Raw genomic sequence first — 17,333 nt, 5'->3', positions numbered from 1 at the left:
CATTTTACATAGACATGACAGACAAAAAACAGCTGAGCGCCATAAGTGGTTCTACACAGCTTCAGTGCTTCTTCATACTGTTAGAGGCACGCAATGCTGCTTTGGTACCTGGAAGAGGTGGAGACTGCCAAACAGCTGAACTTGTGCGCTTGAAATACCTCGGCTTACTTTTGTAGAAGATAGCTTCTAGTTTAGGACTTAAGATTACTCCAAAGAACTTGTTGATGTCCGGAGGGTTGTAGTATTGGTATGTAACAGCTTCATTAAGCTGAAGACCTGAGGAAACAAGCAGTTATTCTGTGAGTAATCCTTCAAGTAGCAACACATCTCCACTTGAAGCACTTCTACGTAGGGGGGAAAAATGTGAAACCCAATCTATGAGTGGACTCTAGCCAGCAGCTCAATTCAGCTGCAGCACTCACAGGATCTAGGTATGGCTCGGCCTACATACGGAATACCCCACTGTAATTATCCAATAGTCTCCACCACACAATCAGACTTATCATTTTGATTCAAAAAACCCCAAAGGAATTAAAAAGCAAGTTTGTCAGATGACCAAATAGAGGCAGGCCTGTAGAACAGAAATTATATTTCAAGCTGGTCAAGTTGGCTACACGATGAATCTCCTTTTTTCCCCCTGTAAGATTTTATTAAAGCTTTTTCACAATGCAAGAAACTAAATAAAAAACAAAAACAGAGGAAGAAGAAGAAAGTGCAGAGTCCTCTCTCAAAAGTAGTTCTTAACCCAAAGAAAGTGGGGGACCCTCCCAGCTCTCACCTGGGGGCTTGCCTTTCTTCTCCCAGTCTCTCACCCCAGAAGATCTTCCCTTCCTTGCATCTCACTCAGGGTCCTTCCACCAACCATCCACCATCCAAAAAGAGCATCTCATAGAGAGCAATGAAGCCTGCATTGACTTTGCTCTCTCCGTAAGGTTGTGTAGAGGCGCTGCAAAGGCTCTTGTGGTACTGTCAGGTTCTTGTAGCAGAACTGAGCTCTGAGAGATTTGTTTATGTATTTTATGTGTTAGGACAGACCCAGCAAAAACCGAGAGGACCATCAGAATCTGAAGCAAGAACCCTGTAATTTCAGTGATACCATTTTGCGGCCACTGAAAACTCACTCTTACCAGTGGCCCATGCAGGGATGGGTTTCCTGGGCTCACTTTCGTCATCCGTGGAGTCATCGCTATTCAAGTCCATTCCATAGTCATTGTGGTTGACTTTGAGGGACTTGGTACCTTTCAGACCTTGGGGACTCATTTGACTAGAGCGGCCAGCAGGAGATTTCTGTAATAAAGACGAGACCTGAATGGATTGGTTAATGTTACAGGTGCAGCAATTTGCCAACAGGGCTCTGTGGCTACCCATCTTCCAGTGCCTTCTTAAGTTTCTTATTATGCAAGCACCTCAAATGACACTGTGGATATGTCCTCTGGGATCATTAATCACTATGAAAAGCTTATGATTACCACATCAGAATATTTAATATGGAAGACGGATGCTCTAATGAGCTTGAAGTTTATTATTTTATTTTCTGTAATGTGTGTATATTATTATTATTAAATTTATATACTGCCCTTCATCCAAAGATCTCAGGGTGGTTCACAAGATAAAAAGATAGAATCACAAATAAATAGTTAGAAGCAAAGCAAAACAAAACAAAAACACCCATCCCAAATACATTTAAAAGGCCATAGAATATTAACCAGCCCAAGGCCTGGTTGAAGAGAAACATTTTTGTCTAGAACCTAAAGATATATAATGACAGAGCCAGGTGAGCTTCCCTGGGGGAAGCATTCCACAAGCAGGGAGCCACCACAGAAAAGGCCTGTCCTTGTGTTGCCACCCTCCAGACCTCTTGCAGAGGAGGCACACGAAAAAGGGCCTTAGATGATGGTTGCAGAGGCCAGGTTGGTTTATAAAGGGAGAGGCGGTCCTTGAGCTATTGCAGGCCTGAGCCATTGGTGGTACAGTCCAAAAGATAAATAGCTAGGGAGATGCTGGTGACTGCGCCACAGTACTAAAAGGCACCAGCTATGCAAGTTCCTGAAAATTAAGGCTTGAGATTGGTAGTTCCAGTTTGTCTATCAGAATATGCCACCAGGGAGTGGCTACTTCAAGAATGAATACATGAATGTACATGATGCAAAAGCAGCCAGTTACATTATACACCGGAACTGAGCCTGTTCCAACATGCTGACACTTTGAAACACCACGAAGTCTAGGACTTCATAGACACACAAGGGCATTGCTATATATAGCGCTCACAGCTTCCTCCTTAACTGGCTGAAAGAAAATAACTCCAGGTCCAACCAGAACAATGCTGAACTGCATTTTTGCTGGCTTCTAGTAATCAATCCTTCTCCTGCGCTTTTGTGAGTTATTGGAGCTGCGCACCAGATACTCACAAGGCAACATGGGAGATTATGAAGCTTCACCTCCCTCATTCTGGTTGCTGCCAGGCTAAATGGAATAGCGTACCGGTAAGTGTGTGTGTAGGGTGTGAGACACCATTGCTCCAAAGTAACCCCCTCAGTATTAGGAAGTACTGCTTCTTCTAAGTCCTTCCTATGGTGGTGCTGCAGCCAGTACATTTTTTCTTTAAAAAGGTTTAGGGGGTTCTCTCATTTTGACTCAAGAAAATGACCATTTTATAGTTCAAATTGGGAAAAATAAATACAGTAAATGGACAAAAGTACAAAGATTCACAAAAGGTTAGGGGTATGTGTCCCCCCAGAAAAAAGCACTGGCAACAGCCATGGAGGGGCTGCCCTTTACAAATATTCCCAGTCTTCTTTGATAACAGCAGTCAAACAGCTTAGTTTATCATATTCTCATGCCCCCTTGTGCTCATTTGTTAGAACTGCAGCACCTTCAGAATTCATAAACAGCTGCAGGTTTCTTCCAATATGTATTCAAAAGAGTGTTATTTTTGATGCCTTGTCTCCTTCAAAGAGGAAGGAAGTGTACAGCCTCAGGAAATGCTTAATGCAGCGTCTGGGTCACAAAACTCACTCAAAACCCTATGCCAGTGACAGCCAAGCGGCTGTGCTAGGTGGTGTTGGTAGGGTGAGGGGAGAAGAGAAATAAAAGGTCCCCAAGTTGGAGGCATTTAACATTCAGCAATATACCACCTGGCTGTTCTTGATCTGCTTTAATCACAGTGTAGGCCCCACTGATGCTTTGAGGTACACTACACAGCAAGGATACACTGCAGGACAACTGCTTGCTCTATAGCCAACAAGTGAGGGGAACTGCAGAAACAGACACTGCCCCATCCCCAAGTGCTTACTTAAGAGGCAAAGGGAAGGGAGGGGCAACAGAAGGCAATTTTGGACTGCGTCTGCCCACTGCTCAGGGCATAGGCAGAGTGAATATATCTCCGAGCATAAAACGGAGGACTGCTTTTAATTTCAGTTACTGAAAAGGTGTCACAAGTTTGTGAGATACCAATGGACATCCAAGTCACTTTCCAATTCAAAGCCCAGGTATCTGACCACAGGCCTCAACTATCTATTGCTTACCTGGGCAGTTATATTCAACCATTTATTAGCAGCAGGAACTGTGTCCACCTGCATAGCTTTCTTTTCTTGCTGCAGCTCATCTAGGCGGGTAGAATTCTGTTCATCCTATTGGCAAGATCAGATTTATTAGCTGACCATTCTACAATGGTGTTTGATTCCATCCACTTCACCCAGACTGCATTGAAATTTAGCAGGGTAGCCTCTTCACTAGAAGGCACCAGCAGCTATTTTTTGTAAAGATGCAGAGGGTCTTCAAAAAACAAGTTTCTTTTCAGAAAAATCCATTAAGATGATCCACTAATAAGTCCGTTAACTCTTCCTGCCTGCTCCCCCATCATCAGTGAAGCATAATTGTGATCGCTACCTTTCCCCGGGTGATTCCCCAGACACCCATCCCATTCCCCGAAGAACAAATATAACTGTAAACTCAGTTCTCTTGTAGAGCATATCGTGCAAAAAATGTGCACAAACTTACAATCTGGTTCAGTATGGTGGGAACATAGCTGCACAAGATTAACACAGCACTTTACAGAATTTAAATGGTGTCAGACAAGCAAGTACTCAATTCAAGCAGTTCCCATCAGCAGTACAAGGGTCAAGTTGATGTCCTGCATTTTGAAAATGCATCTGCTAAAATTAGAGGGGTTTGTTTACATAGCTGCTGGCAAGTGGGGCTTTATGCCCAGCCTCACTTCAAATCCTGGTTTTCCAATTCCTTGGCGTACCTTCAGATTTTCTTCCTCTTCTGTAACTACTGCTAGCTCCTGGGGTCTCACCAATTTCTCTTTATCATGCTGTCCATGGTGTCTAAAAAGTGAAAGGAGAGCATACATAAACATGTTTACTTGTGACTAGATTACTAGCAAGTGTGTGTTAGGACTGCAGCTTTAGGCAGTTTCCCTTAATTACAAAATGCACATATTACCCCAAAGAAAGCCATATGGTTTTAGAACTGGCCCTTTTACACACAATTTTGGGAAGTCATCAGAATTGCATCTACACCATTCCATCAAGTGTTCCTAGGGTCATCCAACCTTGTAACCGAGGAAGCAAAGTCCTCACCCTTTCCCCTGTTTTGTGCAATTGTGCTCCAGCATTTTCTTAATTTCTCCAACGGTCTTCCACTCTCGAAGTTTGTGCCCTTCTTCCTGAAACAAGGAGTACAGAATCAGCACCCACCATAAACACGAAGAGCAGGTGGGGAAATGCCAAATCCCTGTCGTGCAGTGTTTCTCAACCTTGGGTCCCCAGATGTTGTTGGACTACAACTCCCATCATCCCTGAGCTCTGGCCTTGCTAGCTAGGGATGATGGGAGTTGTAGTTCAACAACATTTGGGGACCCAAGGTTGAGAAAGGCTGCTGTAGTGCAACGAAGAGAACTCTGCCCCATTATATTTAACTGCTGCTTATGTGCACAACAGTAATTGTATTAAGAGAGGTTTTATTGTAACAACAAGGTTTATTAAAACATAAATAGCCAAGCAGAATGCTTTAGAAACAAACCAAGCAGTTCAGACAATACTTCTCAATTCTCACCCATACGTGCAGCGAAAACCACAGTGGGACTTGGGTGCTTTTTTCATGGCTCCCCAGGGGATATAGAAGGTAATGTCTGAGCTAGAGGATTTTGCATTTAATATCTCTGAGGGCATGTGGCAATGGTATTACCTCTTATCCACATGAATGCTAGGAAGCTAGATGCAAAGACATTGGGGTAGGTTTTAAAAACCTACATATTCTCACCACCAAGAGTCCCTCCATATTTTGCTCACTCCTCACCCCTTCTGACAACTCCTTGTGACCTGGCTTTGTTAGTAGGAACCAACAGGTCAGCGGAGATTTAAATGCATCTTCCTCTTTCCAAGGAGACCTCCAGGGTTTGATACTTCAGGCAACAGCAAATGCACTTTTCAGGATTACAATAAGACGTTGCTCAGGAGTTTGACTATTTCAGTCTCCAGCATGCAGGGCTTAATCCTCTGCCTCAGTTTCATTCTCTTCTGTACACCCTTTCACTTGACATTCAATACAGTGCTCACCATCTGAAGCACCTTCTGTTTTCGCGCTTCTGCTTCCCCCATTTTCTTAGTAGATATTCTTTTCTTGGTCTTTTCCTCTGCTACTTTCTCTTCCCGCACCTGTGTGAAAGATCCTTTTATATTTTAGTTTTCATATTTCAGACCTCAAGACCATACTGAATAACAATTCATATAGTATCTGGGGGGGGGGGGGAGGGAGAACAGAACCCAGTTAAGAATTATCAACCCTACATGTCTGTGAAGTACTGATTTGAGTTTATGATCTCAGTGCCGAGTACCAAGTGCGATCCTGTAGTCAGTGCCAGACCAGAACTGAAGAGACCCAGGTTCAGAGCCCCACTGGGTGTAGCTCATGAGGTGACCTTGAGCTAGTTGTAGCCCCTCAGCCTCCCTGGCCTCACAGGATTGCCAGGAGCAAGGCTCGGGAACCAAGTGCCCTCCATATGTTCTTGGACTGCAACTCCCATCATCATTACCTTGGGTCACAGAGGCTGGGGCTGATGTGAGTCAGAGTCCAGAAACATCTGAGCGAAAGTTCTTCAGCTCTTGTTAAAAGGCCAAACCAAAAGTAGCCAATGTGGTGCTTTCCGGAGATTGCTGGACTACAACTCCCATCAGCCTCAGTCAGCATGGCCAATAGTCAGAGATAATGGGAGCTGTTTTCCAGCAACTTCTGGAGGATACCACATTAGTGACCCCTGGATTACATATACTGTATACAAAGAATTAACGTTGGTAGCCTATTTAATAAAACATAAAACCACATCTCTCAGAATGGATGACACAATATACCAATAGGAATCCGCTTACATGCTCTGACCGCTGTCATTAAAAGGCTAGGAAGAAAATGGGACCATCTCCTACCTTCTCGCTCCTTTCTTCATGTTGAGATAACTTCTGCTCCATTCTCCTTCTCTTTTCTTCCCCCATCTGCTCCACCCGTTCTCGAGCTTGCAGTGTCTTTCTTAGCCGTTCTTCCCGCTTTCTGTGAGATGTAGAGAAATAGGTGTGTTTATAGTAGAGGCTGGGGAACCTTAGGCCTGGCACAAAGCCCCAATTTGGCAAGCAATGCTGCTTCCCCCAAACCACGTCCACCAGGCCCATACCTGGCATGATATGTGGTATCAGGTATGGGGCAGGCAGGGAACACGCCACAGGGAACCTTAACATGCACTCCCAATTGTTCATTAGCAAGGAAGGCTTGCTATCATGGCCAATCAGCCTGCTGGAAGTGGCTGCAGTACAGAGCTCCCCATGGGTGTAATTTGTATAAATGGCCTGCCATGCCTAGCTTAGACTGCAGGCTGGACTTATCTAGGTGAATGGCCCCCAGTTATGCAAACGGGACTGAGGGTGAACAGCTACCTACAGCCTTATCTCTTCTAGTCGCCGCTTTTTTTCTTCCTCAACTTTCTGCTTCCTCTGCTGCTCAGCTTCTTGCTTTTTCCGCAAACTCTCAAGACGCTGTCGCTCCTTTTCCTATGATGTGTAGAAAGTTTAGCCTACTTCCGGTTGTGGCAACCATTTATTATTATTATTATTTACTATTATTATTTATTATTGACCCACTAGCCAAGAAAAGCAATGTTTTCTCCAACCTCACTACCACAAGTTAAATCCAGATCAGTACGTGTAGCAGTACTTAGGTACGTGAAACACCAAAACCTTCCGAAAAGATCCATATGCAGCTAAAATGGGTAGTGCATTTAGGGCAGTTAAGTCTTTTTTTAAAAAACAATTCCCAGGCCACAAAATGAGAAAAATAGTTACTTACAACAAACTCTCCCTTTGGTAGGATGAATATGAAAAGGAAAGGAAAGACAAGTTACTTAGTTTCCAAGTCTAAATGCTAACTAACCAGTTCATTAGAGTGATTCAATAGCAGTTCCTTCTGCCTTAGTAAAGGAAAGGCTTGTGAGAAGATGCAAAATGGCCCCGGGGCCCAGCAAATAACCTCTTTACCTTATCAGTAATAACAGAGGAGAGATGAGGCAAATAAATCCCAGTTTGCTGCCTTAAAGCTATCAAAGATCCCAAGTTCCACAGCAGGAATCGGAATTAAATTAAACCAAGCCAAAGCTGGGAAGTCCAACAAGCTTAATTTTGAAGAGACTTCAGCCATGCTTCAGATAGGACAAAGGGCAGAAGATGATGGCTTGGTCTGACCGGTGACCTCCCAAATTGGTTTCCCCAAGAGTAAGGCAGACCGATCGAACCCACATGCACAAGTGGAGGAAGAAACTTCTCTTGCTGGTATGCGCTGGTATTTCCCACGAGGCCACTTACAAAATGACAGTCCTAGCCCCAACCTCACATCTCTCAGTGTGATAAAAGGATGCATAAGCCCACACTATTAGTTCACCAAACCCAATCCAGCTGGCAGCAGTTCTGCAAGGTCTCATGCAGAGGTCCCTTAGCCCTGCTACGCAAGGTAACTGCAGCTGCCAGGAGCTCAGCGTGTAGCAGACTTTTAACTTGAGCAGCACCCTTGACACCTACCTTGGAGGTAGGCTTACTGGGGGTGCCACGTTTGATGAGATTTTTCATGACACTATTGTGGCCTGCAGACCCTGGGGATTTGAGTAGCTGGCTCTTCTGTATTGTCTGGAATAAGTTTTTGAAAGGCCGAGTGATCTGTCGGAAGAGTATGGATGTTCTTAGTAGCTGGCCGGTGCTGTGGCATCAGAAAAGGGCCATTATGTTGTCCTTGGCGTTTACTTACCTTGCCTGGGCCAGATAAGGGCTTGTTTGCAGGAGACGTGGGTTTGTGACTAGGAAGAGAAGTGCCTTCATCCTGTGTGTGCTGGGCAGCAGGCAGTTCATCCATTGCTTGTTTATAACTCTGGCTCCTGAAAAGAGCATTAAGTGTATACATAGCAATCCCAATTACATAAATTATCCTTGCTGTCAGAGATCTGAAGACTCCCAACGATTCAGCATGATCAAAAGGTTTTGGGCCTCTTACTCATAGAGGTCAAGGTGCTCCAGTGACGCTCAAAAAAAAAACAGGGGAGGGGGAGAGGGATTACAGAGGAAACCACAAAAACAAAACAAAAACCTAGCAAGCACAAGAAATAAAAAACCTTCTATATATTTTTGAATCCAAAATTTCGGACTCTTCAGATTAGAGTAAAATAACACCTTGATATAGTAACATGTTCAAGAATATACAGTTGTTCTTGGAAGTAAAACAGAATCCGTTCCAGAAATCTGTTCCAACTTCCAAAACTTTCGGAAACCAAAGCATGGCTTCTGATTGGCTGCAGGAAGCTCCTGCAGCCAACTGGAAGCTGCGGAAGCCCCTCAGGCGTTTGGGTTCCAAAGAACATTCGCAAACTGGAACACTCACTTCTGGATTTTCGGTGTTCAGGAGCCAAAACATCCAAGTACCAAGGCATTCGGGATCCAAGGTACCACTGTATACTGTTATGCCACATGGTTTCACGATAGCCAATTTTGCCTGACACTTCCAATTCTGAGTCAATGTACATGTACATGTATTAAGCTTACCCAGATATCCAAATTTCCTCTGATCTGTTATACTAGGAGATGTTCATTATGGAGCTTTTACCAGTAAAGATAATGGACTGCATACTATTTCTAAGTCCACCCACCTGCCAATGGTGACCCACTGAGTGGAGGGATGGGGTGGGGGGGATAAGAAAAGAGAGAAGAATCTGGCTCACTGGCTGGACCCATCCTGGAAGAACTCATCTCCCAGAACAAAGATAAGCTTTCATCAGATATACTTGTGTAACCAATCCCTAACACAAGGCGTCATGATACTTTCCAGGAGAACTCTTTCTACCTGAAACAATTTTTGGTAACTGCATTGACTGGAAACTGAGGTGGATTATATCAAAACTGAAAAGAAAAAAGAGAGGCCACACCAGATTATGCTCCCAAAAGAAAACATACCGTATATTCTGCAATTGCTCATGGGGACAGCTCTGGGCTGAATAGTCAGCTCCACAGACCTGGGTGTCAGTAATTTTAGTTTCAGCTGTTTCTGTGGAGAAGGCACAATTAGTTCAATGAAGGGTATTTTCCTGAAACAGTATCACAAAAGCCACCCTCAACTGATGGCAGCTAAGGTTAGGTGGAAATTGTACTATGGGCGCAATGTGTACTCTAGACGATGCTAACCTAGGCATAGTAACAGTATGGCAGGATTCAGGTCTCTTGTGCCTGAATCTTTTCCACCGGAAGGACAAGATGCTAAGCATTTATGCAGGTTAACTTATATGACAGCTCCCCTTTATTCTAAACTTGGAAACACAACCCATATAATTAAAATTCTAAAGAAACAAAAATAGATTTTTAAAATAAAAAGAAAATGATTCAAACAATGCTATAGTGGGTTGATGGCAACTTCTACTTTCATTTCTTTCACAAAGTCCTATGCTGCGCAGGCAGCTTTGATTGCATGAAGCTGTTTACCTTTACTGCATGATTCCCCTTGCTGCACCTCAAGCGGAACTGGACTTTGCACAGTGCAACAAATATTCAGACTAGGTGCACCCAGAGTACAAGTCATATTTTGTAGTGTGTTCAAAGCCTAAAGGAAAAAATAATGTTTTAACACTAGAGTGACAATCCTTCCACAAGGTTGAGCGAGCTGAATCCTAGATGAAGCACATGCATAACTTTTATTAAAAGGTAAAGGACCCGACAGTTAAGTCCAGTCGCGAACGACTCTGGGGTTGCGGCGCTCATCTCGCTTTACAGGCCAAAGGAGCCAGCGTTTGTCCACAGACAGTTTTTTCTAGGTCATGTGGCCAGCAATGACTAAGCCACTTCTGGCACAATGGGACACCGAAACCAGAGCAACTCACACAAACAGTAAAATAAGCATGTGCCATTTTTCACGAAGAAAGATGAAAGAGAGAGAAATATTAAAAGACTATTTCCAAGAAAGCAGCTATATAGCACCCAGTGAGGGAACCCAACCCAAGTCAAAGAAATATTCAAACACCAGAAGCAGGAGTCTTGGGATCAGTTTATACTATTAGAAGATCAAAAAAAACTTTCTTAGACTAGCACTACAGGCAGTGGTGTCATGGGGGAGAAAGGAGAGAAGGCATGCTTATTCAATTGCTCTCCTAAACAAAGCCTTCCTCCACATAAAAGCTAAAATATCTGGGCAAAGGGTTCAGTGTGGTCATGTAGGTTGGGCCTACCTGGCTTAGAAAAGACAGAGAGTCAGAGATATGTAAAGTTGAAAGGGACCACAAGGGTCATTTAGTCTAACCCCCTGCAATGCAGGAATCTTTCACCCAACAGGGGGTTCTAACACACAACCCTGAGATTAAGAGTCTCATGCTCTACTGACTGAGCTGCCCCTCCATAACATAGCAGTGGTGGTGTCTTATTTTGGCAAATTAAGGTGAAAAATATCCCAACACAGTAGCAGCCGGCAGTACAGACTTAATTACTTGCATTAGTTAAGATGGATAATGTCTGTTCAGTTGCACAAGGGGTAATAGCTCTATCTTGACACAAGAACCTACCGTAATTTTTTGTCCTATAGGACGCACCTCGTTTTTGGGGGGGGGGGGGAATGAAAAAAAATTATTCCCCTCCCCCAGCCGCGGCTGCCGCCCCAAGCCTTGCGCACACCTGCCTGGAGCACGGGGCGCCCTCCGGAGGGCTCCCTGTGCTTCGGGCTGCCGCCCCAAGCCTCGCGCGCCCGGCAGGACCTCCCGCCGGGCGCGCAAGGCTTGCGCACAGCCGCCCGAAGCACAGGGCGCCCTCCGGAGGGGCCCCCGTGCTTCAGGCTGCAGGCTGCTGCCTGCAAGCCTTGTGAGCCCGCGGGAACTCCCGCCGGGCTTGCAAGGCTTGCGGATAGCTTCCTGAAGCCTGGAGAGCGAGAGGGGTCGGTGTGCACCGATGCCTCTCGCTCTCCAGGCTTCAGCGAAAGCCTGCATTCACGCCATAGGACGCACACACATTTCCCCTTCATTTTTGGAGGGGGAAAAGTGCATCCTATGGGGCGAAAAATACGGTAAGTCCCTGCAATGAGATACTTTTAGAAGTCTAATCTGACACCCAAAACAGAAAACAGGGGTGTCAAATAAAAACTTCTTCCCAAGACCACACACAAGGGTTAAGACTCAGAACCTCCAAGAGGCTCATGTCTAAGGCCCTAATTTACTTCTCTACCCGACAGATACAACACTTAGTTTTCCTCTGCATTTTGCACAAGTCTCCAAGTTTTGTTTGGATGCCTTTTAACATGGAGCATCTATCACTAGCCATCCTGACAGAACTAACTGACCGGTCCTCTGATCCAACCGACAGATTCGTACAAGATTATGAGGGAAAGTGATCTGAACTAAAGCAGGTGCAAAGAAAGAGCAGGCAATTCACCAAGTGTAACCCAGTGAATAGCTTATCAATACCTTACCTCACTGGTTTCAGCATTCTGTGCCAAAAAAGGCCTAAGGAGAGGCATTTTGACAAAGCGTTACCCATCCCAACAGAGATCAAAACAATGGCTGCATGAACAGATTAAAACCTTAAGGCACTTCCAAAGAACAATTGATGGGCTACTTGAACAGAAATTGAATCTTCTGATAGAACAAAGCTGAAAGAACAGCATATTGTGTCCCCAGGTCTAGCAGTCTACTTTTTTTATGCCCTTCAGGGTGCAACTTCAGAAGTTTAAACTGAACATAAGACTCCAAGGAAAGGTAAAGACTTTTTGCAGAGCCACTGGTCTTAAAGTGGACAGTAGAAAACAGGAATGGAGAGCTTGTAGACCTCCATATGTTGTTGGACTCTGGCTCCCATCATCCCTGACCACTGGCAATGCTGGTTGCAATTGATGTTGCAGTGACATTAGGAGGCCCACAGGTTCCCCAGTCCCGACGTAAAGTGACTTTAAGCTATACGTTTATTAGGAGCCTCATAGCTGCCAAGAGAGCAATGACCAATCCTTTAGTCAAGACATCCAAAGTGTTAAATAAGCACCATTTAAGCATATATCACAACACATATGTATGCAATGAACCTCTTTATACCCTGGGGACATTTTACCAGTAGATTCCTGAGCTGAGGAGCAGATCGCCACATAAATCTGGGAAGGCGAGGAGTATAGGCCAGACAACTAGGGCTTTCTTGTCAATTAGGACCAAAAGCTCCCTCTGCCACTTGTGACCTTAGTCAAGAACCAAAGTGCAACAGAGCCTTGAGACTGAGGCTGCTCCCAGTCTTTGCTCTTCCACCGTAAACTACAGACAGAACCGCAACTTATTTTCCACATTATGAGTATTTTTCTTAAGTGTGCATTCCACTAGGATCCATCCACACTAGAAGGCATGACATAGATGCTGTGGGTAGGGTGTTTGATGCTCAACACACATTAGCAAAACACTTGTGATAGGTGCCATTTTATGACCCTGTTTGTTTGTTTGTTTGTTTGTTTTGTTTTAACTGCCACTAAGACAATTTTCCAGGTAGGGGTGATTTTGGGTTTGGTATTTTTTTATAATGAAAGAGATACAGTGCTAACACATCACTATGCTATAATGTTAACATTTAAAATGCATTAAAAGGAAAACATATTTCTCTTATTTCCATTTTAGCAACCTTTATAATGGCACTGGTCAGATTTTTTTTAAAAAAAACCTCTTTTTTAAAATTTAAAGTTAAAGTTATAGCAGAATCTTCCAAAGGGCTTTGATTTATGTATGTTTGTAAAGCTTGCTCACCTGTGTTTGCTGGTTTCATCATCCATGAATATATCAATGGAATTGTGGCCTGGAGAATAAAAAAGTTAAAGAAAACCATTAGTTGAACAAATGCTTGAAGGGTAAAAGTGTGGTTTGCTTCTCTCCCTCCCATTAGCAACTCTGTCAGTCTAAGAGGCAGAACTTTAAACATATCAACAAGTTCTGCTACAGTGAATGGTGTATGTGTGTGTATTCTCTCTGGTGTGTGCACATACACATGGACAGAATTAACATACCAGCCCATTTGCTACTTGTCTTCATTCAGCACTTTCACTGTGCATGACAAAGAGCATAGTATGCCACAGGTTTTATTAAATCAGTGTTAGTTAAGGGGAGATGTGAGGCGTGAACTGTTAAGAAATACCAATGTACTTTTCAGAGTAGTTCCTAGCATGCAAAAAGAAGGCTAATGCACTGGGTGTACCAGGGTTAGCTATCAAGTTTTGAAGGCGCTCCTATTAGGAAGTGACCCCGCACTTTCTATATAAGCAGCATATTGGAGATGCCAATTTCTTTCCCATATGTCACAAACTTAAGGCTACATGTTGTCAGCTTGTAGAGCCTTACATCCCAGAAGTGAACTGAATTGTCTTTACTTACAGCTTACTTGGCTAGAGGTAGATGAGGAGTCCCAAACTGCTTTCTTCTGAGCAACGCTCTTGTGGATGGATTTCCGAATCATGCTTTTCCTTTTGTTGGCTAGTGAGTATTTCTCCGCGAGTGACACCCGCCTGCTCTTGCGAGGTCTATTTGGAGGGGGGTGGCTTGACTGAGAGTCTGCAGAAGTTCCAGTGTTGTTCTTTAACCCTTGGGAAAACTCTCCCTCGGGCACCATATTAGTGACTAATTCTTGGGAAGGAAAGTCTTCACTTTCACACATTGCTTTTTCATTCAAAGATGTGTTTGGAGTGGATGTACGCATTGACCCGACTGCATCTTTTTCTGCGTTTCCTGGATCAGTTGTGTCTGTCAGCACCAGCGCAGAGCTGTTTGCTACACCTGCAGCCTCTGTAGCCCCAGGCCTAGCAACTGAACAGCCGCTAGAACCCACAGTGATGATTTCAGGATCTCCATTCATCTCCTCATTCAGTTTTCCTGATAATTCACTATTTTGGCCACAGTCAGTACCAAGTGCTCCACCGCCTGCTGGATACATAGTCAACTTGTCACACTGTACTTCTGAAGTTGGTTTAGCAACAGAGCAGGCCGCAAAACCAGACATGGATCTTGCCAACCCCACATCAATTTTTTTCAGTTTCTCTTCACATGGGGACAGACACTGAGAAGGTACTATCTTTACACTGCTTCGTCTTCTAGACAGTCTTAAAAGAGAAACAACAAATAAACTTTTTGTTAAAGTTTTTTAAAATCTAAAAAAATATGTCTATTCTATGTTAAGCCACAGGGTGGCACCAGAAACTGGGATACAAATTTCAGATATTCCACAGAGGTTTTTTCCACTAGAATTGAGTGTGACCACACCAAATCCCTCCATTTTCTTTGTAGTGCTATAGACAGGATAAACCTAGAAATTAATAAATGCTAGGATTTTGGTTAATTGTGGTATGAAGGGAGAGTGCAAGCTGCAAAGGAATTCCTGGGCTGGCTTATGCAAACCAGCCTGGCTGGCTGGGAGAAGAGGAGACCTGCTAGCATTACAAAAAGGTGTTGAGGGGCCACAGAAGGATCCTTTGGCCTGGGGAGTCAGGTGTCACAATGGTTGCCAGGGTAACTGTGTGTTTGAGGGGCCAGGAAAGGGGAGTTTTGAAGCAGGGGCTTCTGGGCAGAAGGAGGAGGAAGTAAGGCTGAGATCCATCTTAGAGAAGGGGACAAAAAGCCATGCTGTACGATCTAGACTCCCTCCATGCAGGCTGAAGGTATAAACAGGCGAATAAACCCTATTTCTTAAAGCATGACAGTCTCCGCCGTGTCTTCCATTCTCCAAAGGGACACAGACCTTGCATGTGTGCCTGTGACCCCATGCGCTCTTGCCACTGCTTGGCGGAGAGAGGGGCAGGCACTGGGCTTTTGTAACAATAGGTTACTCCACTGAATAGTCATTGTCCTTATTAAAGGTGCCCAGCGCAGGGTAAAACTAAGGCTTGATTTAAGCACTGTATGGTGCTGGCTGACAAGTATAATCTAGAAACAGAGAGAAGAACATGATATCAGCAAAACCTGGGAACAACCAATTTAGCAAGTTATAATTCAGTCCTAGGCAAGTACAGAATTGATATAGCTCTTTTAAATACACATAGATGAACAGCTAAAAATATTATATCTCTGTGACCTCTGACTGCAATACCTTTTTCTAGTTAGTTCCTTATATTCATCCTTAAAAGTTGAAGATCGTTTCTTCTTCCGATACTTCTTTTGAGAAGGCGTTCTGGGCATCAGCTCAGGCTCAGCACTGAAGTTGCTATTAAAAACAATCTACTGAATAATTGAACTGAACCAAAATAAAAAATAAAGATTGCAAAATAAAGATTGTTTGGCATATTTAGAGGAAACCCACTGAAATTAATGGACATTACTAATCCATTGCTCCCAATAGGTCTAGTCTAGCCTCAGCAAAGTTTAGTTGGATTCAATACCATACGCTGGTCCCTGTTTCAGAAGAAAATCTTAACTGTTATACTGCCATTCTAGCAGGCCAGAACATGTTGCAATACCAGCCAGTTGATAGTAAAAGAATAATATATTCATATGTATTTATCATAGTGACAGCCACTGAATCCACATGCAGAAAAGCCCCTTAAACAGTCAGTCCTAAACTTCTGATGCAAATATCCAGCTTATGCCAGGAGCAGAATAAAGCAAAACCAAAAACAAAACCCACATGCCAGAGAGACAGCCTTGGTTTCCATCAGACTGGTACTCTGCATTTTTTTAATCTCTTAAGAATAGTGCAGAGCTTATGGCACTGGTGGAAAGTCATATTCCCCTTTTATAAGATGCCTGGGAATCAAGGGTCAAAGCCTAAGCCTACCTATCAAACATCTTCAGGGCTTCGTCCTCGATTTCCCGCAACCACACCAAGCATTTATGTTCAGCATTGAACAAGAATTCCATGAACTTCCGACTACAAACATCTAGAAGATGAGTGGGGCCTCCTGCCTCTGCCATAGCACTGGTTAAAACAGGAGAAAAATACATTAATCATTGCATTCTGCATTTGATTACACAGTGATTTCCTCCTAGCAGCAGATAATATTGACAGCCAACCAATTTTCTTACAAACGTGCTTGTCTGAGTCTACTACGGAAACTGAAGTTGAGCGAAAAAGCTAACACACCAGCAAGACAAATGAAGAGTAACCATCAACTTATACATATGTAATATTAAACAACTTACATCATGCAAAATCAGTAATAGGGAGAAACTAGGAAGCCAACGCTGCCCGGGTTTTCAATACGGTTAGGAACGGTTACTTTTCAACTAGCCTGATTAGATTTTGCTTTTAGAAGAGTTAGATTAAGCGCCATTACGTTTGCAAATTGTTTAACTCCTTTGCTGCTTGCCAGGGGCTGAATGGGGAAAGAGCCTCCTGGGTAATATAAGAAAGGGAAAAGAGGATGAGCGCAAGCCGCTCTCTCCCTACCAAGATAAAGGAGTCGAGCAAAGCTAGAGGAAAATGCTCAAAACCTGCTAGTCAATAGCAAATCCAAGGAAACAAACTTAAGTTCTCCTTTAACTTAAGTTCTCCGTCGGTTGCCCAGAAAGAGGCAAACTGCAAACCCTGCACACTGCAGGGAGCACACCTAAAACTTGCACGGTAAGTGCCTGAATTCTTAAAAACACAGCAGGACGCCCTCCGCCCGCGCGCGCCTCAGCGTTCGAAGCGAGCGCCCGCCCCCTCGCGCGCCTCCTCACCCCTTCTGCAGCGCAGCTACATCGCGGCTCACGCGCAGAGAGGGCGGGTTATACGGATAGACGACGCCTATTGGCTGCAGCCTTTGTAAGTTAAATCTTAAAGAGGACGTTGCATCCCCACCCCTTTGAACATCAGTCGGACCGAGATGGACGGGGAGACGGA

General features: G+C 44.1%; 1 protein-coding gene across 4 annotated transcripts; it reads right to left on the bottom strand.

Annotated features, from left to right (window-relative positions):
- Positions 1 to 51: 51 nt before the first annotated feature.
- On the bottom strand, positions 52 to 17,234 carry LOC308481667 (inner centromere protein B-like). 4 transcript variants are annotated; one of them, XM_081014309.1, is made up of 19 exons: positions 16,648 to 17,234; positions 16,287 to 16,427; positions 15,603 to 15,716; positions 13,898 to 14,619; positions 13,277 to 13,325; positions 11,971 to 12,004; positions 10,005 to 10,122; positions 9,483 to 9,573; positions 8,287 to 8,413; positions 8,064 to 8,198; positions 7,339 to 7,350; positions 6,934 to 7,043; positions 6,429 to 6,549; positions 5,565 to 5,663; positions 4,587 to 4,672; positions 4,250 to 4,331; positions 3,525 to 3,629; positions 1,128 to 1,287; positions 52 to 276 (listed from the first exon to the last, which is right to left on the bottom strand). In XM_081014309.1, exons 2-19 carry the CDS (start codon positions 16,421 to 16,423, stop codon positions 62 to 64), a joined length of 2,517 nt encoding a protein of 838 aa, XP_080870435.1. In that variant the 5' UTR covers positions 16,424 to 16,427; positions 16,648 to 17,234; the 3' UTR covers positions 52 to 61. The 4 variants fall into 4 exon arrangements, with proteins under 4 accessions (XP_080870435.1, XP_080870434.1, XP_080870432.1 ...); XM_081014308.1 differs by having other exon boundaries at positions 16,652 to 17,234; XM_081014306.1 differs by lacking the exon at positions 16,648 to 17,234 and having other exon boundaries at positions 16,287 to 16,598.
- Between the last annotated feature and the right edge of the window lie 99 nt (positions 17,235 to 17,333).

Source organism: Podarcis pityusensis (genome assembly GCF_964106645.2).
Source record: "Podarcis pityusensis genome assembly, chromosome: 1".
NCBI classification, from domain to species: Eukaryota; Metazoa; Chordata; class Lepidosauria; order Squamata; family Lacertidae; genus Podarcis; species Podarcis pityusensis.
The sequence above is the reverse complement of the archived record's forward strand: the minus strand, read 5'-3'. Positions and strand labels throughout refer to the sequence as shown.